Here is a 23,510-nt window from a genome sequence, read left to right as displayed (position 1 = left end):
TAATGTGTAGAAGTTGTATCTGACAACTGCATGTATATTTATATTTGTAGTACGTGCAAAAAATATTAGCCATTATTGGTGTTAGTAATGTTTTCTTGTTAGAATGGCTGCACTGTCAATACTAACATAAAATGTGTTTGGCCTCACCAACAGGTAATAGGTGAAACATAATGATTTGCATTAAAAAGTGTAGGGTGCAAATAGCAATACTACAGGAGTTGTACTTGGAAAGGAATGAACATGTGAACGTGATAAGGCAAGGGTTTTAGAGTGGATATTCAGCAGAATATCAGGAACAAAGGAGGTGGGAAGTAGTTGGGCACCGATAGTTATAGTCAGTGATGGTAGATCTGGGGCAGTGAGGGGCTACTGGCAAGAAGGAGGTACATTTTGGCATGTGTTTATATTCTCTTAAGATGAGGATGTGCGAACTTAGAAGGATTTGGGTGGAATACATGCATGTGTCCCCTCAAATTATCTATGGTATGATCCCAGTTATTCTCATTAGGTGTAATTATAGACCATGGGATGGGTAATGCCGATATATTATCAAATGAGATAGGTTATTTTGAGCACAAAAAGGTAAATTGCCTAGGCTTAAAATGGCCCACAATGGCATGTAGCATAGTACTTACCTATGAGCCTATAATACATTTTCAACAAGGTATTTTAATTATGGATGGTAACTGGAATTTAATTGACTGGTAAATATTGATGATATATTTGGGGAACCTAAAATGGACATTACAACTAGAGAGGGTAATATTTTTGAAGAAGTATATGAAGGTATTTGATATGGAATGTAATATTTTAGTAGCAGGAGAAGTGCAAATAGAAGTTCTATATTATTTCTCAAGATTTAGCAGCTGAGCTGGGTTGGACAGAATCTGTATATCACAGGAACATATTCATTTTCCGTTTCTCAGGAGTCTGGTGTCGTTTCTGTAGGGATTTTGTTGGAAATGTTTTTTTGAATTATACAGATTCTGGAATAATCTAGTAGAGAACATTTGTATTATTTCATGCAGATTAAGCAGTGTTGTCCTTTGTTAAAATGCTGATAGAAGAGAATTGTTTACAATTATCGGAAGTGTGCTTTGATTTTGGAAGTTACGTAGTTGGTAATCCATTTTGCTGAACAGCGCTGGCTACTGGTTAGTTGGCACTTGATTATGTCCACTGTTACATAGTTATACAGTTGATTAATAAAACTTTTTGGTAAGTTCTGCAAAAGTAAATGCAGAACCCTTAATTAAGATTTGAGCAGTAGTGTAATGTTCTGAAAATGATAGTGATACTTCTTGCACTAGCTTTGATGTTGGTAAATGTAAATGGCGCATCTCTAAACCAAAAAATAGCTGTGTAAAATATTTTTCTTGCAGTTGTACACGTAGGTTTTCTGAAATTTTTTAATATTATTATAAAATATGTTGTAGTCTGAGAGTATTTACGAAATCAGATTTGGATGAAATCAAAGTTTTCTGCATAGATGTGCAGGGAGAGCACTTTTAAGTGTATTCAGTGTGAGTTTTAGGGGTTGTTACCTGTAGACGTATCCTATTTTTAACTCTGACAGTAGTTGTCATTTGGGTCCTATAAGAACGTTGATAACTGAAAACTCTGTAGTCATGTGTAGTTAACTGTACAATTTTAGCTTGTTATGTATACTATTTTTTGTATTGTTCTACAATTTTTGTGTATGTGTTTCTTTTTTCTTGTTGTATATATGCAATATATGATGTATATGTTCCGTAACAAATAGCACAATGTGTCTTAAATTTTTGCAGGATATGTTGATGCTTTTTAGAGTGTCTGTGTGGGCATGACTAGTCAAAAGTCACCAACAACATTTTTTACCAAGCAGTTTGACAGCTGATATTTTGTTTCTCTGGCGTACCTGTCTGGTCTTCATAATATCAAATTTTTGGTAGAATGTCCCCACATAAACCCGTAAGTTTAGTGTGTACTTTTTTTATTATTATTTTTCATGTTATATGTAATTTCTGCATTTGGTTAAATGCTGAGGCCCTGCAGCCAGAGGTAGAAGCTTCTACCTGCCTTTTCCACAGTGCTGTAAAGAAAATACACATCCAGATTCACTTTGCTATCCTCTGCGCATGTATTAGGGAAATGTACAAGTATATATTGGAGGGGGGGAAGGAAGTGTGATAACCATGAGCCATAGAGATTGTGGCACTCCCTGAAAGTGATATGGTTTAATTCCTTAGTGTTGGGAGTTAATCCGTGTTTTCTAGTTATGATGCATTTGGGAGTCTGACATTTTAAACACTAAACAAATTTTATTTATGGTTTTATAATGAAGTTATGTAGTAGTGATGTAATATGGTAAGCAGCAATTGTCATTTATCTGAAAAAAATACTAATGTTTTTTGAAACTAATGTTTTTGATACAGCCTTTATTTTTTATCAGCTGTTTTAATTTTATTGTTATGGTAGCGGTAGGCGTTAAAAGTGTTCATAATATAATCCTTCTTTTTTCCAACAGTTTTTTATTTCATTTTAATTCCTTATTTTGATTATTAGTCGATGATGAGTTTGAGAGCATTTTAATTGCAGTTACCAAGCAACTTTTATTTCTGCTGTCTTTTTAGACCATTTATGTGCTGATGCTTGTAATTTACAACTCACTGTCACTGACTCGAAAAAAGGACCCACTGGCGATGTTTTAGACTGGTGTACTGTTTTTTTGTAAACTTTTGGTGCGTTTTATCATTATAAGATGAGAAAGCAATTTTTTTAATCAAATTCTATGATGTACTATTTGTTGTTTTGTTTATTTTTAGAAGAATGTGTAGATAGGATATTTTAACTGGGCTGCACTCTGCATATTTATTTTCATATACATTCTTATGGTGATTTCTGTGTTAAGGTTTTGTAGTCATTTTTATTTTGTTTCTGTTTTTTAACCGAAAAGTTGAGCTGATTATTTGACCCTCTAAAGAGGTCACTAAAAGAATCACAGGCCTAAAGCAGATGCCCTATGCTGACCGACTAAAAAAACTCCAGCTATACTCTGTTGCACATCATCTACTCAGAGGCGATCTCTGCTTAACATACAAGGCCATGTCAAACCCAGAGCTGTTGGACATGCTACACTTAAAGAAATCCCAGTCCATCAGAGCCACACACTTCAGGGACCTAAACCTTGTCATCACAATGAACAAAACATGCTGGAGGGATAGGTTCCTCACCCAGAAACTCCCTATACTCTATAATAGACTACCCATACATGTCAAGCAGAGCACCTCCTTGGCCCTCTTCAAAAGGAACCTTGACGACTGGATGGGAGATAGGAAATTTACCCCGGGGATCACGTCAGTAATCTTGCTAGACAGGGGTCCAGGGAAGTAAATATTGTGGGAAGCCAGGGAATTGTTATGACTAGGCTTGTATAGGCCCTAGGGACGATAGCCTAGTACCAACTATGAACCTATGAACCTATTTAATTTTAAAATGTTAAGGCTCATCAATAACTGTATCTGACCATGCCCCTTTGAGGATTAGAATGTTTATGCAGGATAATAAAAAAGAGACATTGGCACGTTTGTTTCCTTACTGAAAAGAGAAGAGTTTAAAGACTGTGTAAAAATTAAAATTTGACAGCTGCTTGGGATCATAAAAACTGTCCCCGAATGGGGTAGCTAGCATGTGGGAAAATTGTAAAATGGATTTACAAAATACACTAGAAATGTGGGAGAAGGAAAGTTAATATTTAGAAGGGTTGGCAAAAGTTGAATCTACAGAATAAAAAAGAAAATATTTCAGAACAGTATTGGGGAAAATAAGAAGACACGTGGATAATATACATGAGTGTAGAAAAATGCTGTTAAGCAGCTATTTTGACAATAATCACAAAGCACAGAAATTGTTAGCACAGTGACTGAGGTAACATTGTAGAAAGAGCACTAGCCAAACTCTGGAACCCTTTGACAAGAAGAATAACTAGAGATCTTGATGAGCTAATGGAAATATTTTGTAAAGGTTATTAATAATTTGCACAAGGGTAAGGAACAGAGGACTCAGGGTAAGGTGCAGCTGGAAATATTTATGGCAGATTTAGATTTCCCAGTGCTATGAGATCAGTTATACATATCCAGGATATATAGAGAAGAAATAAATACAGCGATGTGTAATCAACCCACAGAGAAAATCCATAGGAACATATTGCATTCCTGTAAAAGTTTTGAGTTCGGGTAGGAAGAAACTGATAATGATTTGGAGGATTTCTTTATTAATGTATTGAAACAAGAAGTTGTGCTGGCATCCTAGAGTAAAGCAGTGGTAACAGTATTGTCAGAGAAGGAGAAGCCCAGCTGTTTTAAATCATGATTACAAAGTGCTTGTATCTATACCAGCTAATACAGTTAATAAGACTATATGAAGGCTCAAAGTTGAAAGTAAAGATGTGGGGCTACTGTCAGGCAAATTTGTTCTGAGCAGGGGAAACAGAGATGAATGTCGCCTTTATCTTCAGTTATTTGATTTATATTTGCAGCCTTTAGGAAGGAAAATAGGAGACTCACAAATCCTGGAATACAACTAGTGTGGTTCATAGGTTCATAGGTAGGTGGTACTAGGCTATTGGCCAAGGGCCTACGTAAGCCTAGCCAGCAAGTTTCCATAGCTTACGCCACACAAGAAAGTTATTTTCCTTTGCCACTGTCCAGCAGAGACACAGAAGTGATCCCCGGGGTGTATTTCCTATTTCCCATCCACTCATTAAGATTTTTCTTGAAGAGTGCTAATGAAGACCTTTGCTTGACATAGATGGGTAGCTTGTTCCAGAGTATAGGAAGTCTCTGGGACAGGAGCCTATCCCTCCAGCATGTCCTGTTTATTGTGGTGACAAGGTTTAGGTCCCTAGAGCATGTAGCTCGGAGGGATTGGGATTTCTTTAGGTGTAGCATGTCCAACAGCTCTGGGTTTGACATAGCTTTATATGTTAGGCAGAGATCACCTCAGAGTAGGTGATATGCTACAGAGTAAAGCTGGAGTTTTTTGAGGCGGTCAGTGTAGGGCATTTGTTTGAGGCCAGTAATCCTCTTTGTGAGGTACTTCTGTGGCCTTTCCAGCTACTGCAGATGTCTTGTGAGGTACATTCCAAAAGGGGTGTTGTACTCTATAATGGGTCTAATTAGTGACAAGTAGAGGGGAACAATGACCTTGTTTTTCCTGGATGAGAACCCTTTTATGATGAGGTGTGCCACATAGAAGGACTTCCTGACTACTGTGGCGATGTGACTAGCAAAGGAGAGACTACTGTCCACCTGGGTGCCAAGGTCTCTTATCATTCATTCGGTGTTAAGGAGATTGCTGCCTATGTGGTAGCTCATGGGTACAGAGTTTTTACCAAAGGGGATGACACTGCACTTTTTGGCGTTGAGCTTGAGGCCATGGCTCTGACACCAGGTATCTATCTCCTTCTGTAACATGTCCACATCATTTGGGGACTTGACTATGGCTCCTAGTTTGCAGTCCTCTGCGAACTTCATTAGTCAGAGGCCTTCTTTGTTAGCCTGTACTTCAAAGAAGTAGATACCAAACAGGAGAGGTCCCAGGACGGAACCCTGTGGCACTCCCCTTGTCACTGCTTTGAGGTCAGATTTTGAGTCTGCAACTTTTACAGTGTGGGTTCTGTCAGTGAGCCAGTTGACAATCCATCTTGTGATGTAGGGATTTATACGTAGTTTAGTGAGTTTAGCTATAATTCCAGAATGGGGGATGGTGTTGAAAGCCTTTGCGAGGGCAAGATAGGCTGTGTGAACCACCTTACCCTCATCCACGGCTTTGGTGACTGCCTCAAAGAAGTCGATCAGATTCAGGAGGCATCATCTGCCTTTCACAAACCCGAACTGGGTGGGATCCAGAGTTTGGAGGTTACCAATGTCTTGGTTTATGAGTTCCATGATGATACGTTCCATGGCCTTGCAGACCAGGCTCGTTAGGCTAATAGGTCAATAGTTCCCGGGATCAGTGGTGGCTCCCCCTTTGTGGAGTGGGATAACTGTTGCTGTGCGCCATTCAGTGGGCACAAAGCCTGATGTGAGGCTATTATTGAACATGGTGCTTAAGTGGGGAGCCAGTTTGTTCTGAAGTTCATGTAAAACGCAGCCTGGGATGTTGTCTGGTCCCATGGATGTGTTTTTGGCTTTAGAGAGTGCAGATTTTACCTGCGTAGTTGTGATTACAAGGACTCTGCATTCTTCCTGTATAGATATGGGCACTTTAGGGAGTGAGAAGGGGGTAAAGTTAGCACTGAACCTATCTGCCAGGATGTTGGCAGTATCAGTTGGTAATCAAAAAAAAATAGTCTTGTTTACAAATTATATTATATTGTATCAGGCAGACGCAGAGCAGGATATCTTGGTGCTGTGGAATATTTTTCAGTCATTTTGAAGATGCAAAATAAATAAAGATAAAATTAAGACAATAATGGCAAATTCTTTGTCTACCCATGTTAGTTCAAGAGTATCTGTATTTATGGGATGATTACTAAATGAAATAACATGGGAATATGGGTTGGAAAAGACTGAGTCATGTCTGCTAAAGATGTGGGGGAAGACTAAGCAGAAGATAATTAGCAAAATGTGAGACTGAAAAGTTATAATCATGGATTTGGATAGCAAGATGTGTAAAGTAAAAATGTTTAAAGTTCCTTTGACCAGACATAATTTTATCAGTCAGGTAAGACTTTGTAGTTTACAGTTAATATGGAGCCAAAAGAGTTAATTTGAAATAGTAAAAAGGGAAGAGTTAATAAATGGAATAAGTTGTCTATTCTGTCAGAGCAAGAGTGATTTGAACTATTAGTTTTGAGGGAGTATTTTTAAGGCCACACAAATGGGGTTTGTATATGTAACATAAACTGAAAGGTATAAATTAAAGTGAAAAAATGATTTTGGTACAAGGGGAAAATACACAGAGATAAAGAGAGATTTGTATTCTGGATGCAAGCTATTAAAAATTAGTAATAACCATGCAGACTGTCACATCTATAAACCGGTAGAAAATATTTCATAAAGACTAAAACAATGTGGGACTTTTACAAATGATTATTTTATGGCAGCTAAGGATATGTGGGAAGAGACTAAACAAAAGATAATACGAAAACTGAGAAACTGGAAGCTGTTGTTTATGGATATGGATAGCAAGATACAAGCAATGAAGATGTTTTTAGGCCATTTAGTTTTATATACAGGTCAGGTGTATTTTTATCAGTCAAAGGAGAAGTTGTGGGCAAAAATTAATAAAGAGTTGAGGGAATTTATCTGGTAGGGGAATAAGGCAAGGGTCAAGTGGGATAAGAAGATCCTTCCAACAGAACAAGGTGATTTAGGATTACCTGATTTAAATGGATATAGCTATACAGTTAAGGCTCATATACATAACACAAGCAGAAAATTGTAATGCAAAGTGGAAAGGATGATGGTTAAAGTGGGGAAATTCAAGAAATAAGACGACAATGGTATTTTGGATGCATATCCTTAAGAAGAATAGCAACAGCAATACAGAATATTATATTCATAAAATAGCAGAAAGTATTCCATGAACTGAGCCAACACAAGAATGGAGAAAGGAGATTTTGCCAATTGGGCTAACTGCAGTGAGGGATACAGAGAACAGGCAAAGGGGACTGGAATTTACTGGAGAAAACCTGCAAAGGTACCATAGTATTGGGAGAAAATAACTAGAGAGGGAAAGGTAATAGAATGGGAAGAGGCCAAAAAGACATTTGGACTGCAGGCTAGAGACTGCCTTCCCTATCAGGGATTGATTTCAGACTATAGACAAATAGGAAGGGATAGGAGAATCCTAAGTGAAAGTCCTGCTCTGGTAGAGTTTCTAAATTAATCTAGAACAGAGATTGCTGTTAAAAAGGTGTAATTAGTAGTACATATAAAATATTGCTTGATAACTACAGGACTCAATCAGAGAAGGTTAGAAAAGATTAGAGAGAGAGATTGGAAAAGCATTTCACAAGGAAACAATGTGAAGACATTCATATGACTCCCAAATATGCCTCAAAGCCTAGAATATTTAGAATTTTTGCTTGGAGGTGTTTGCATGGGTAGTTTTATACCCCAGACAGACTCCAAATGATTTTTCCTCAGGTACATGGCAAATGTTGGAGGTATGATGGGGAAGAAAGAGGTAACTGGGAACATGTGATGCTAAGTTGTCCATCTCGCCTTCGTTCTTGCTGTTTGGGTTCGGAGCCGATCCTCGGCTCCGAGTCGGCCATCTTCTGTAGCTCGAGAGCTGTTTACTGGCTCGAGACTACCCCTTATCCCAGAATGCCCAGCGTCAGCTACCCAGATCTCGTTTGCCGCTTCAGCTGCGAGGTTGCTTCCTTACTGGCTCAGGCTTAGTATAATATTTTTTCTATTATATATTGTTGTTTATTCTTGAACGTTTGTCAAGTATTTGTCTATTTTTTGTCTAGATAATATTCCTTTATCCCTTATTGCGTTCTTGTGTATTTTAGCTTTGTTGGCCATCGCTCCATAACTCTCAGGCCTTCTGTTCCCTTGAACTCATTTAAATTAGAGAGTCCCCCGCCCCCAGGATAGGTGTTTAAATTAGAGGCTTTCCTTCTATTCCTTAACTGTAAAAAAAAAAAAAGTCTATTTGTTCTTGTTTTTTGTAGTATAGCTTTTCATTGTTGTTGTTGGGGTTGCTGTTACTATAATGTCTAAAGATACCAAAGTATCTGGCTTCAAAAAGTGTGACTCATGCTGTCAGAAAATGTCTCTGACAGATGGGCACACTAGTTGTGTATATTGTTTGGGCGCTGTTCATAGGTTCATAGGTTCATGCCTTCATACTTCTGTTAGACTCTAGTTCAATCTCCAGAGACTGAATTCTGCGTCGCAGATCACTTAGTTCTGTCTTGGCAGTCTGGAGTGCTTCTGTGTTCTGTGAAGTTTCTACCTGGAAGGTTTCAACCTTACTTTGGTACCAGCGTTCTGCATCATCTTTGTTCCTGCTCATCAAGGCCTCATATTCTGCTCGAAGTGAGGCCATAATTTCTGCCAAATCAGTTCCCTTGGGGGCATCTACATCCACCTGGACACCACAGCTATTCACTTGATTCCTCAGAGCCATGACTTCATCTTCATGGTTCTTCTTGATAAAGATAAGTTCTTCCTTGAGGGATTCTATTTCACTCTCCAGCTGCAGACGGCCCATATTAGTATCATCAATGACCTTTCGAAGACCATTAATATCAGACTCGACAGACTGTCTGATGGCTAGCTCAGCCTCCCACTTGACTCTGAAGTCATCAGCAGCAAGGCGGGCATTGTCAATAGCCAGGACCAGTCTGGCACTATCCACTGTAGTATCATAAATCTGATCACGTAGTTCTTTAATGATTTTTTCGTAGTTGCTGTAATCTCTTATACTTGGACCCCTTTTCTCCATCGCCTCCCGAATCTGTATTTCCAGTTGTTTGTTAGCATTCTCAAGTCTCCTAACAGTTTCCAGGTAGTTTGCCAGTCGATCGTTGAGTTCTTGCATGGTTTCTTTCTCGTTGGAGATGACTGCATTGCCACTTACGGTAAAAGTGCTGCTTGTACCGAAACCACCAGCTCCTCCAAGGGCAGACCCAATAGTGCTATACCTGGTACTGGAGATCCTAGGGCCGGAGCTCGCAATACCAGAATAAGTAGTGCTAGCAGTGGATATCTTGGGGTAAGAACTACTGACCACCAGACTTCTGCTGGAGGATAAGGGTCTGGACGAGGAGACAATGGTCGATCTTGATGAAATAGCACTATGCATAGCTGCCGTTTAGTACTCTTCTCACTTGCAAAAAAACACTTACTTGCTACACGCTTCTCAAGTTCACCTGCAGGACTCCTGTTCTGTATGTCACGCTTTTAGTCCAAGGGTCCTGCAGGAGCGCAAAAACAAATTAATCCTTTGGGGGTTATTGAAGCCTCAGGATTCTCTGTCTAAAAGTACTCAGCCAGTGAAATCCCCAAAGTCTGTCAAGCCGTCGGCTCCACCTTCGGAGCCCACTCCTTTACTTGACCAACCAAGTATGTCGGTACCGGCTGGCACTGACAAGACAACTCCTCCGTTGGCTCCATCTGCTATTTCAGAGCCGTCTCGGAGCCATAAGAGACTGAGGTCTCCATCCTTGGAGTCCATCCACTTGGCACCTCAGTCACCTTTGTTACAGAGTGAACATAGCCATCATTCTTTCCACTCCTCTCGATCCTCTAGATTATCGGATCATGATGTGAAGAGAGTAGTAAGTAGGTTGCTTAAGTCACACGCACTGGCAAAAATTCTGTCCAGCCCACCTCAACAGGTATCGGCTCCAACCGCCTCTATTTCTATTCCTCCTCTGACTACATTTAGCGCGTTGCCGGAGACCATGGATCCGCAGGTAGTAGAACTGTCGGCGCCGATCATCATCTCTCCTTCGGTTCTGCCGTCAGCTCCGATTACCTCGATTGTACCTTCTATTGAGGGATCTGGGTGCCGAGGCTCTCTCGTCGGCTCCGAGGGGGGGGTGTTATCGGACCCTTGTCCGACCCCGTTCTCCCCCTCGGAGCTTCGGTGCAGGTGAGCTCGGCTCCAACATTGGCCTCGGAGCTGTCACCCTCGACGTGGAGAAAGACTCCTGTTTCTTCAGAGCCGGAGCTTTCTCTGCCTAGAGGTCGGGATGCCTTTGAGGTCATGCGGAGTTTGCTGTCCCCCGAGACAGCTCTACTGCCAGCTCCATCGGCTCCTCCCACCGTGGTGTCTGTGTCAACCTCTACTCCTCCTCCAGACCCCAAGCGTAGAGAACCTATGCCCCAGGACACCCCATTGGGTGATCCCTCTTCTTCCGAAGCCTCCCCTGATCACTCGGAGGAGCCTCCCCGGAAGAAGAAGGGCAAGAGGAAGCACATAGACTCCCCTGAGTCTGTCACTTCAGATACAGACATGGATGAATTGGAAGGGTCCCCAAGGTCTCCCTCTGAAGATGTTTCCTTTTCGGACATCCTTGAAATGCTTAGACAGAGGAGGGACTGGACTTCCCTAGCCCCTACCGAGGACGAGTCTGTATACCTGGACGCATTCGGTTCCCGACCTTCCACCTCCCGGGTATCTCCTCCTTTCGATCCACTCATGTCTGTAGTGGCTCGAAAGGCTTGGTCAGCTCCAGATTCTGTGGAACCTACTCCAAGGAGACCAAACAAATTTATTACAGCTCCCCAGAACAAGCAATTCCTCTCCAAAGGTGTGCCTGTTGATGCCAAGATGGTAGCAGTGACCTCTTCATCTGGTCATTCTCTGAACAAAGAGTCTTGGACAATGGACAGATATGGAAAGCGAATGTTTGCTTCAGCGACCTTTTCAATGAGGTCCCTGAATTATCTATGCCATTTTACACATCTTCAAAGGGATCTCCTGAAAGAGCTTGGAGATACCCTTCAAGATCCTACAGCTGAGGGAGCATCAGCCAAAGTAGCTTCTCAGCTTGCGACTCAATTCCATAGTTAACTCCTCCACGAGGCTGATTTCCTATGCAGCCAATGGAGCGAGCAGAGCAGAGCCACAGGGACAGGTGTGGCTCTCAAGAGACATGCTTGGATGTGGCTGTGTCAGTTTGCGGAACCCTTTCGAGCGTCCTTCACCAATATTCCCTTTGATGGCTCCTTTCTCTTTGGGCCTCAGGTGAAAGACACACTAACTAGGTGTGAGCAGGAAGGCAAGACTCTCTCTGCCGTGGGATTCTGTTTTTCCACTCCTTCCAGACCTTATCCCAAGGGTCAGAAGAGCAGAAAGATGTGGTTCCAAAAATCCCAGGGACCCTTGCCTGACACACGTGGTGATTTTTCTCCCAGGGGCAGAGGGGGAAACAACAATAACAGACGCTGTCCTCGTGGCAGAGGGGGACCGCAAAATCAGGGTGACAGAGAAACTTTCTCTGCCAAACCCTTCCAGCCTCCCTGAAGGGTTGCCCGACTGCTCACCTCTGGAGGCAGTTGGGGGAAGACTTTCACTGTACCCAAAAGCCTGGCAAAATATAACAAGAGACAGATGGGTACTATCCATCATATCCGGAGGTTACAAAATTCCCTTCCATCAATCCCCCATAGAATCGAAAAAGCCCATCCCAGATGTCCCACCCAATGTAAGGGATCAAGCAGTCACAGAAGTTTCAAGACTGCTAGAAAAAAGAGCCATTCAAAAAGTCCCCGCAGACCAATTAGGATCCGGAACTTACTCAAGATTCTTTTCAGTACCAAAAAAGACAGGGGACTGGAGACCAATACTGGATCTCAGCAGATTGAACAAATCTGTACAAAAAGAAAAGTTCTGGATGGTGACACTGCAGTCCATTTTCCCTTTTCTGGGTCAGGACAATTGGATGTGCTCGATAGATCTTCAGGACGTGTACTACCATATCAAGATGGACAGACGCTCCAGGAGATTTCTTCGCTTCCGGGTAGGGGCCAGTCATTACCATTTCAGAGCTCTGCCCTTTGGTCTCACCTCAGCCCCCAGGGTGTTCACCAAGTGTATGGCAGTAGTCACAGCTCACCTGAGGCATCAAAGATTCCAGGTCTTTCCCTGTCTAGACGACCGGCTCCTGACTGCTACCACCAGGCGTCAACTCTTAGAGGCACGGGATTATACAATCACAGCATCCACTCAACTAGGCATTACAGTAAATTTCTAAAAATCTGCCTTGTTGCCCTGTCAGTCTATAACATACATTGGAGCAGAATTAAACACAAAAGAAATGTTTGCAAGATTACCACAGGAAAGAGTTTCCACTATTCATCAACAAGTGTTAATTCTAATGCAGAGCAAAAGGGTTCAAGTCAGACATGTCCTCCAAGCTCTAGGCTCCATGGCAGCTGCCATTCTTCTTGTCCCATTAGCGCATTTCCACTTGAAAATCCTTCAGTGTTTTTTTTCACGCAGTCATCTTTCCAGAAACTACCCATGTCTCACATGATCCTGATCACAGAAACATGCAAAAGGCACCTTTCTTGGTGGATGGTCTCCCCACTAGTAATTCAGGGCAGACCTTTCATACAACCCCCTCCGGTAGCCACAGTGACCACGGACGCCTCCCTGATAGGGTGTGGGGGGGGGGCATTATGTAGGCAGGACAGTCCATGGCACTTGGCAACCTCACAAGTACCATCTGCATATCAATGTCCTAGAAATGAGAGCGGTTCTCCTAGCGTTGCAAGCCCTTCAAGACTGTCTTCCTTCCGGGACCATTGCAGTCCAAATGGACAACATGTCAGTGGTGTGGTACATCAACAAACAGGGCGGGACCAGGTCTTACCCCTTGTGTCGAAAAGTACTCAGACTGTGGCAATGGGCGATTTCCTCCCAACGTTTTCTGATAGCAATGCACATCCCTGGGAAATCTAACATTGTAGCGGACAGGCTCAGCAGAGGTTTCCTCATGCCTCACAAGTAGTCTCTGAATCAGGAAGTTGCAGATCTTATCTTCCGCAAATGGGGACAGCCTTGCTGCGGCCTATTTGCCACTCCTCTGAACAACAAATGCAGCAGCTACTTCTCCCTACTTCCTCTTCCAGGTCATATACCTAGAGATGCTCTTGTCCATGATTGGCCTCAGGGACTCCTTTACGCTTTCCCCCTTTTCCCCTAATTCCAAGACTCATACAGAAAGCAAAATTGTTGGGTTGCAAAATGATCCTCATTGCTCCATATTGGCCTGGTTCCTGTTCCTACACCTCCACCTTCTGGATCAACCGTGGATTCTGGACCCGGTTCCAGATCTTCTGATTCACCAATCAGGCGGGTTGCACCAATCCTTTCAAACTCTCCAGCTCACAGCTTGGTTACTCTACTTCCAACCTTAGCCAGGCTTTCCAATATCTCCCCAGCAGTCCGTGATATTATTGTTTCCTCACATAAATCTACTACGAGGAAAACGTATGCTAGTAAATGGAAACTGTTTTCTTACTGGGCAGAATTTAGAAATTTGGATCCTTTATCAGCCCCAGTCCATGAAATTCTTGAATTTCTAGCATGGCTTTTTCAGTCTGGTGCGGCTTCCGCTACCATTAGAGTACAGATAGCTGCCATTTCTAATTTTCATATCGGTATGTTTAATTCTAGCATAATGTCTTATAAGCTGTGCAAAGCCTTTATGAAAGGAACATCTCTTCTTAGACCCTCAGTTAGAGATCCTCCCCCTCCTTGGGATCTCAATTTAGTTTTAGCCTCCTTAATTTTGCCTCCCTTTGAACCAGCAGCATCATGCTCTTTAAAATTTCTTTCTTGGAAGACACTTTTTCTGGTTGCTATCACTTCAGCTAGACGTGTCTCAGAACTTCAAGCACTATGTGTTCGTCCTCCTTACCTGGTGTTTCACAAGGACAGAGTTTCTCTGAGGACCAATCCATCCTTTGTTCCTAAAGTCTGCTCAGAGAACAATTTAAATCAATCCATAGATTTCCCAGTTTTCTTTCCTAATCACAGCAACAAGGCAGAATACAAGCTCCACCAATTGGATGTACACAGACAGTTGCGTTTTTACCTCCAAAGAACTAAGGAACTAAGAAAGTCCGACCAGTTATTTCTTTCTTATGCTTTCAACAAACAAGGCCTTCCAGTTTCTAAAGTGACCCTATCCAGATGGTTATCTGATACTATTGCCTTTATTTATCAGTTACGAAATAAAGAGCTACCAGCTAAACCAAAAGGTCATTCCACTAGAGCATTAGCCACCTCTGTAGCTTTTCAGTCTAGGTTGCCCATAGACTCAATCTGTGCAGCTGCCACTTGGGCAAACCCCCATACTTATATCTCTCATTACAAGATAGATATGGTCTCCCGGAGCAGAGCTTCCTTTGGATCTACTGTTCTGAAGAGTTTGTTCCAATGAGCCACCTGGGATTTTAGGTGCTAGGGACGCTATCCCAAACAGCAAGAATGAAGGAGAGATGGACAACTTAACATAAAGAAGTTATGTACCTACCATAACTTTCCATGTTAGTTCACTTCATCTCGCCTTCCTTCTTGTGTCCCTCCCTCCTTCCCCCTTCCTAGTGGATTGTGAGGAGTTCCCTTTTGTTTTTCACTGGCTGAGCATCTTTTATTACTTCACATGCCAGGTAATTTATAACTATTTCCTTGTTTAGGTGTATTGGACAACCAGTTTTAGTAACTGGTTACTCTACTTATGTCTAGTGTGCGCTATCACAAACGAGATCTGGGTAGCTGACGTTGGGCATTCTGGGATAAGGGGTAGCCTCGAGCCAGAAAACAGCTCTCGAGCTATAAAAGATGTCCGAGTCATAGCCAAGGATCGGCCCCGAACCCAAACAACAAGAAGGAAGGCGAGATGAAGACAACTAACATGGAACGTTATGGTAGGTGCATAACTTATTTTTCTTGGAGTATAATGAGTTGGTAGATTTCAAAAATTCCCTACAGAGTACTCAGTCAGAAATATTGGGTGAACAAATGAGTATAACTAAGGAAATAATTACTTTTTTGAGCTGGGATACAGGATCTGAATTGCCTAGACATTGTAAGTCCTTGTTAAGTGTAATTTTGGTGGTTGACAAAAAGCAATTACTAGAAAATGGAAATCAAAGTTTAAACCAACTGTATTTGAAGTATTGAATATTGTAATAGAGTAAAAAAGCTGGAAGTGGGAACTTTAGCAGTGAATAGGAGCAAATTACATAGAGAATAATGGAAGTTGTGGTAATGATACATGCAAAATAATATTTTGGAGGAGGAGTGAAGTTTAAGGGAAGGCAGGAATTGAACAGTTTATGTAATGTTGGATTGATGATAGTTTTACAAAAAAAAAAAAAAAAAACACAGATGAGTCTCCTAATATTCATAAATCAAAAAGTATCAGGAAAAACAAGGTCAATGGGCTTGAATTTTGTCTGTGACTTAAACAGAACATGCTGAAGATACAGACATGTGTCCCAGAGACTGCTTCTCCTATGGAATAAGTGTTCCATCCATGTGAAGCTGAGTTTGTCTGTTACCCAGTTTTAGCACAATCTAGAGGGTCTATATTATGAAAGCGAAAAACGTTATGCGTGAATACCAAAATATCGACCCCTATACCGCGAAAAGTGAATATCCCGAACGCACTAAACAGCGGGAAAAAAAAAATTGAACTGTCATAGTCGGCCAACCCCACCACTACCTATATACTACCTACCCAAATAAAATAAATAAACCACATACATACACTAACCAAATCCTACTTCTAACCTAAAGTAAAACACAAAACCCTACTTCTAACCTGACACTAAACTTCACATACAGAACTAACTATGCACTTTCCTTAACCCCTCCCTAACCCTAAGGTCCGTAACTACCGCACATGTCCCCTACAGACATACACCCAAACAAAACAAATAATCCACATACATACATTTAACAAAACCCTACCTCCAACACTACTAAACCCCACATACAAAACTATCTATGCACTATCGTTAACACCTCCCTAACCCTAAGGTCCGTAATTACCGCACATTTCCCCTACGAAAATATACACAAACAAAATAAATAACCTACATACATACATTTAACAAAACCTTACCTCTAGCCCTACACTAAATCTAACATACATTACTTATCTAAGCACTTACCTTAACCCGCACTCTATCCTAAACTCTGTAACTACCCAACACTTACCTTATGCAGCTAATCCACAGATGGGCCAACCACTTCGCGCTATATGGTTCGACATTTACGTATTCGCATAAACATCTTTTCGCTCTCGTAATATAGACCCCAGTCTAGACAACTGGATGGAGAATAGGAAATTTAAACTGGGCCCGGCACCCATGTCCCGTATGGACAGAGGTAGCTTATAAATGCCTGGCTCTCAATTTCCTATCTGGATGCAGTACATCATTATTTTTTTGGGAAAACTTGGCTAGGCTTAGAAAAGTCCCTCGGGTCATTAGCCTTGTAACAGTCTATAGACCTATGAATCTATACAGTATTTGTAACTAGGAATGTGTTACTATAGTGTGTTTTCTTTTATATAAATTTATGTTTGCCTGTGTCTTAAGTGGTAATTTAATAAAAGTGTAAAAAAAGAATATATTAAAAGGCAAAAGAATTTTGCTATTGTTAAAAAAGTGATGTGGAAGTGGAACTAGAAAATTATTTTAACAGGGATATACAATATAATAGCATTCACATTAAACAGGAGATGACTGAAAGTTTGCGTCTTTCGGCTTTTCCCGGTTAGGGGTCGCCACAGCGGAACTCCGGTCCGCTAATGATTGGTGGTTGAGTTTTACATGCCGAGTTACCAGCCCTGACGCACAACCTTCAACGAAGGTACGCCCATTCACGCATGTCTCCACCTGAAGACGCTCTAGCTGAGAATCGAACCAGACAGCATCTTACTGTGAGGCGACAACGCTACCGCAGCACCACCACGACTGAAAGTAACTGAAGGATATTAGCTAAATAAACAAAATACTGGGAACAGGTACATTGAAAAGGGAAAAGTAATAGAATGGGAGGAAGTTAAGCAAGTATTTGACTTGCAGGTTAGAGATTGTCTCCAGTATCAGGGACTGATAAAGTATAGACAAACGAATTGAGAGAAAACAATAATAAGTTAAAGACCTGCCCTGATGAAGTTTCTAGTAGGGATGAGGAGATATATGCTGTCGGCAGAAGCAGGATGGTAAGCAGCAAATATATGATTATGTATGATAACTATAAGAATCAATAAGAGGTACTTAGAAAGGTTTTTGGAAGAGAAAACACAACTTATGAAGGATTAATGGGAAGAAATTTGTAGGGCACCTTAGTATTTTACAAAGTCCAGACAGTTCAGGATATTTGCATGGAAATGTTTGTACAGGTATTGTTATACAACAAGTAGACTTTTCAAAAGTGGGGATAGGTTTTGGAGAAGTGTAGCGGAAGAGAGAAGGAAACTGTGAGTATGTATTTTGGCAATGTATGGAGCTGTGTGATTTTAAATACTCCTTTCAGAATGCTTTGATACAGATGGTGGGGAAACAAATTGTAGTAACTAAGGATATGATGTTTTTGAGCTGGCCTTTAGCATTAGGTGTTCCAATGCATATTAAGGCCTTACTAAGTGTAATGCTGTTGGCAGCCAAAGCATTTGTAACAAAAAAATGGAAATCAGACTAAAACAACTTTAAAGCATGTACCAAGCATTGTACAGGAAATTAACAAAATGGAGGCAGGATCTTTAAAGGACAAAGGAAGTAAAATGCATAAAATAAATGGCATATTTCGGGTTAATGCATGCAGAATAGTGGTCAATGGGATGTGTGGTGTAGAAGGGTTGGTGGGTATTGAAAAATATGAAGGTTTGATATAAAGAGTAATATTGAATTGATGAGGAAAATGTATAATGCACAAAGATGACAATGAAAAATATTTTGTATGTTTTTATCTTTAATGTATTTGAACTCATGTTGCTGGTTACAAAGTGTGATAAATACATAGACTTGTTAAAACATAGAATATAAAAAAAGAAGAAAGAGGTGAAAATGCCTGAAATGCAGGAGCCAATGAAGAAGAGAGGAAGTGATGAGGGTATGTTGGAAAATGGAGGAAAAACAGTAAGAGGTAGAGGCTAAGTAGCTCAGACAGAGTGTGTGTCTGAGGAGTGCTGAAGAAGATTCCAGTAATATAGATGAGCAGAGGAAACTATGTAACATGAGGAAGGGAGATTAAACCTAAGTGGATATGGAGGAATGTATAGTACTCACCTAATGCAGCTGCAAAAACAGTAATCAGTTAACCAGGCTTTGACTATTTTTAATAATGTGATGCTTATTTGTTCTTGGGTCTTGAAGAAGGGAATCCAAGTCACTACCAAATTCCATGTCAGTTCCAGTCTTTTTATACTCGGCACTTATCTGGTCCTTAATTGAGTGTAATGCTCCATTTGGTATGCATTGTACAAAGCACCTGCAGCAATTGGAGAGACCTCAGAGGTTTCTAACAAAGATCAAGGGGCTCAAGCATGTGCCTTACACAGACCGACTAAAGTCTCTGTCACTATACTCAGTATCATATAGACTTCTTAGGGGAGACGTATACCTGGCCTACAGAGCAATCCAAGACCCAAACCTAATGACCTTGCTGCATATCCATAAATCAAACGAGACTAGGGCTACCAATTCCAGGGGCTTAAGTATGGCCTGTGACTTAAATATGGCATGCTAGAGGGACAGATTTATCTCTGACCGACTGCCACGTCTTTGGAACAGGCTACCAATTCATGTGACACAGAACACCTCTATGGCACTGTTTAGTTGGAATCTTGATGAGTGATATGTACCTTTCCAAGCACCTGCAACAGTTGGAGAGAACACAAAGGTTCTTCACAAGGAAAATTCAAGGTCTTCAGCATCTGTCATATGTGGATCATCTGAAATCACTGCCACTTTATTCTGTTTCATACAGACTACTCAAAGGTGATCGCTGCCTTCCATATAAGGCAATCTTTGACCCTGCTTTATTGGAAATGCTGCATATCCGTAAGTCAAATGGTACACGGGTTACTCACTGTAATAGCCATAACCTGGTATGTGACATTAATAGAATCTACTTGAGGGACAGAATTGTCTCCCAGAGGTTACCACACCTTTGGAACAGACTCCCACTTCATGTCAAGCAGAGCAACTCATTGGCCCTCTTCATATGCAATTTGGATGACTGGATGGGTAACCATAAATTCACCCCAGGGGTTCCACCTATGTCCCTTTTGGACAGGGGTGATAGGTGCTGATCGTGGAAATAAAGGTAAAACTTGGCTATGCTTGCCCTAGGGTCATTAGCCTAGTAACCTCCTAATCCTATGATCCTATGGGGCACCGTAAATTATTACTGGGAATAGAGCCCACAACCCTCCTGGACATAGGCAGTCATTGCTAAATGCAGTCTTGGGTATTGACTAGCATTTCTATTGTATTACATTGGGATGAAACGGCTAGGCTTAAAATGACCTCTTGGTTGATAGCCTGGTAATCTCTTATGATCTTATGATTTTTGTTCTATTTAGCTTCTCTGCAGCATTTCTTAAAATGAACAATGATTCATGAAGGTACATACCATTAGAAACTTTGCTGAACACAGGAGTCCTGTTATTATAACAAACTTTGAAATTAACATTTATTGGAAACTGCTCCAGTTTGCAAGTATACTCAATCTAGCCCAGAAATTTTAAGGAGAAACTGTGGTATACACAAGGTATAAGGTTTGATCATGACCTGTGGCCACTGACACTATGGAGTTTCCAAACCTCCCCATGTCTGTGTGGTGTTCTTCCGACCTCCCAGAAATATGCTAGGTGTTTCCTTGTCAAGAATGAAAGGTACTGGTTTCAAACCCAACCTTTTGATTTGAACTTGAGATGCATGCTAACAGAGTACATCTAAAACTAAACTGAGTTGTGAGCAGTAGCACAGATTCTAGGTGGTGTCTTTTGGGAGAAGAGTTGTGTAGGCCAACAGCTTTAGGCATCAGCTGTGGTGCATAATATGCTGTAGATAGGAGAATATGTATCACAGACTGCACACCCCATTGGTGTAAAAATTGTCTTTAGGCAATTTAGTCATGTTGAGTAATATCACCAAAATGGGCATGGGTAATTGCTGTTGCTAAATAGGTTGAGGACCCAACCTTCTCCAACTTGTGCCAAGGACCAGTGCTAACAGTGGAAGGGGTCCATGTGCCCCTGTTAGCCAGTGTGTCTACCATAAAGCCCAGCAGTCCTGCTGTAGTAAGCTACAGGACAAACGTATCCAGTAGCCAAACTTGGGTTACCTTTTTTTTTTTTTTAACCTAGCAAAAGTTGGACGTAAGACCAGTCAGTGTGCCAGAAATGAACTAAAGATTGCTACAGTAACTATAGGTTCATTGATAGGACACAGCCTGAAAGTGAATGACATGATGGTAAGGAGGAGGCTGGACATCCTGTGTGCTCAGGAGACAAGGTGTAAGAGCAGTACAACAAGGTGATTTGGCTTGGGATCCAGAGTCTACTACTCAGGGGAAGGCAGACTAGAACTGATGTAAGACTTCTGGTGAGAGAGGGAGAGAGAGAGAAAGAAAGAGAGTCTTCTGAGGACAGTGAGGGATTTCATCAGAATTAGTGACAGACACATGGCAGTCAGAGTTCATTACAAAGAAAGGGTAGTATTCATAATCTCAGCCTATGCCCCCACAACAGGGCTGTGATGGCAAGGAAAAGAGGGCATTCTAGCAGCATTTGCAGGCCATATAAAGCAGGACAAATGAGTTAGGGTTGTTAATGAGAGACCTGAATGCATAAAGGCAAACAGAACAGGATGTGAGGACTGCATGGGCCACCATAGGTAGAGCAACTGGAATAATAAAGGAGAGGTTGTTCTAGATGTCTGTCTGGCAAATGGCTTAATGGTTGCCAACACATGGTTCACCAAGAATGACAGTCACAAAATCAGATAAAAGAGTGGTCAACATACCACTCCATCCTAGTAAGAAAAGGGCATTCAGATGGACTCAGAGGCTGCAAAGTCATCCCCAGTGAAACTTTTGGCCCTCAGAGTAAATGACTGGTAGCCCCAATCATCTGTAAGCAGTGATCAGAAAAGGCTTTATGGTCAGTAGACACTAGGCTGTAGACCTGGAAGTTGACTCTAAAGTAAAAGCACACGGGTTTAAGGAAATACTCATGACTATAGTACCTCAGGGAGAGGAGTAGCATAGTCTCAAAACAGCATGCGTGAAGATTGTAGAACAGATATGCATCCTAGCCAGGTATGGCAATAATGTACAAAAGGAAAGTCTGTAGGTGAATGCACAAGGAAGTCCAGGAAGCTATCAAAACAAAGGAGGAGTGCAGGAAGAACTGGGAGATAGAAAAGGCAGACCTGGCTAAGAAGGAACACTGGTTGGCTAATAAAGAGGCTAAGAGAGCAGTCACAGTGACAAAGGGCAAGGCTTCAGAGAAGCTCTGTCAGTTTCTGGAAAGTGACTCCGCAGATGACATAAAGAAACTCCATTGGGGACAAAAAAGATAGAAAGAAAGAAGACTGTGATCAGACACCATTCATAAGAAATGTTAGCAACAATCTGCTCACTAGTTCTGAGGACATCAGAGGCAGATGGAAGAAATCTGCTCAACAGTTCTGAGGACATCAGAGGCAGATGGAAGACATACTTCCAGCAGTTTCTGAATGAAGAAAACCCCACAAATGTTGTAGTGCCCTATGCACAGCCTACAGTGAAAGAGGTTGAAGAACTTACCCTAAAAGAAGGAAGAACAACACTAAAGAAAATGAAGTCAAGGAAAGCAGCAGGCTCAGGTAAGTCACTGCAGATATGATTAAGTTTCGGGTGAGTTGTAAGGTTTAAGAGAAGGTAGGAATTGGAAAAATTATGTAATGCTGGACTGAATGACAGTTGTTATAAAGAAAGAAGATATATATGTAATATATGTAAATGAAAAATATGTTAGTATGGTTTGTTTTCTTTTCTATTATCATGTCAGAGGGTACACATCAACAAAGCTGCTGTACACAGACCATAGTCACTACAGAGTCCGAACAGAAACTTCAGCAAATGATAGAGGCCAGAAATTCAAAAACTGAAGGCGTATGGGATGTAACTGAGTAGAGACGAGGCAGTTGTCATGACAGCTAATGAGGAAATCAGGAGTTGCAATTGAGCTAGAATGGAAAGTAGTGGAACAGGTTAACAGTATCAAGTATCTAAGAGAGGTGGTTGAAGAGAAGTAAAATCTGAATTAAGAGGTTAAAGCTAGAATCAGAGGTGCGACAACCAACTGGTGCAGAGTGTTTTGTGTAGTATGTTTCAGAAGGAAGCCAAAGAAGCTAAAAAGTAAAGTGTCCAAAACAGTGGTGCAGTGGTGCAGCCAAAAACCTGGGTAGTGAAGTCAGAGCAGTTACAGAAGCTTGAAATGCTGGAGATGAAGTGCCTTAGACATGTGGTAGCATGCACACTGTGAGACAGATGACATTAAGGCAGAACAGAAAGTGAAGTAGCCACAGTTGCAGAGAAGGCTAAAGAGAGCAGATTATGGAAAGCAGAAGATGATTTGATGAAAAAGATACAGGAGATACAGGAAGAATGCAAGAAGAAGCAAGAATATCCAGCCAAATCAGTCAGAAATGTGATTAATGCTTTATAGTCTCACATATACTCACTAATTTCAGTGTTGCTTGTCTTCTTCCTGTTCATCTTCATTTCCCATCCCCAGACTCCAGTAAGTCCAAGGTACTCCCAGTTCTTCTACACAACTACTGTGCTTTTTAGTGTCTTGCAAGCATTTTCCTTTGGAATATTGGAAAATATTTCACTAGCAAAGTCTGTCTGTGAGCTTTATTATCAGAATAATGAGAAGCAGTCCCTTTTCTTTGATGGCTCATTTTTGTTGGACAAAATTTGTATGTCTTTAGCCTGTTCTGCACCAAAAATGAGAAAATATTCTGAAGAAAGCTGGAAGCAGT

At 41.3% G+C, this 23,510-nt stretch overlaps 2 protein-coding genes across 2 annotated transcripts in view; one reads left to right on the top strand and one right to left on the bottom strand.

Annotated features, from left to right (window-relative positions):
- The window catches only part of OBSCN (obscurin, cytoskeletal calmodulin and titin-interacting RhoGEF), a 4,979,884-nt gene that overhangs the window by 2,112,074 nt on the left and 2,844,300 nt on the right, over nt 1-23,510 (top strand). The window lies entirely within an intron of this gene.
- On the bottom strand, nt 8,833-9,827 carry LOC122797102 (keratin, type I cytoskeletal 18-like). Its single transcript, XM_044065899.1, has one exon. It carries the CDS (start codon nt 9,802-9,804, stop codon nt 8,833-8,835), a length of 972 nt encoding a protein of 323 aa, XP_043921834.1. The 5' UTR covers nt 9,805-9,827.

The sequence above is a fragment of the Protopterus annectens genome, chromosome 3.part0, assembly GCF_019279795.1.
Source record: "Protopterus annectens isolate FY-2018-M chromosome 3.part0, PAN1.0, whole genome shotgun sequence".
NCBI lineage: Eukaryota > Metazoa > Chordata > Ceratodontiformes > Protopteridae > Protopterus > Protopterus annectens.
The sequence above is the reverse complement of the archived record's forward strand: the minus strand, read 5'-3'. Positions and strand labels throughout refer to the sequence as shown.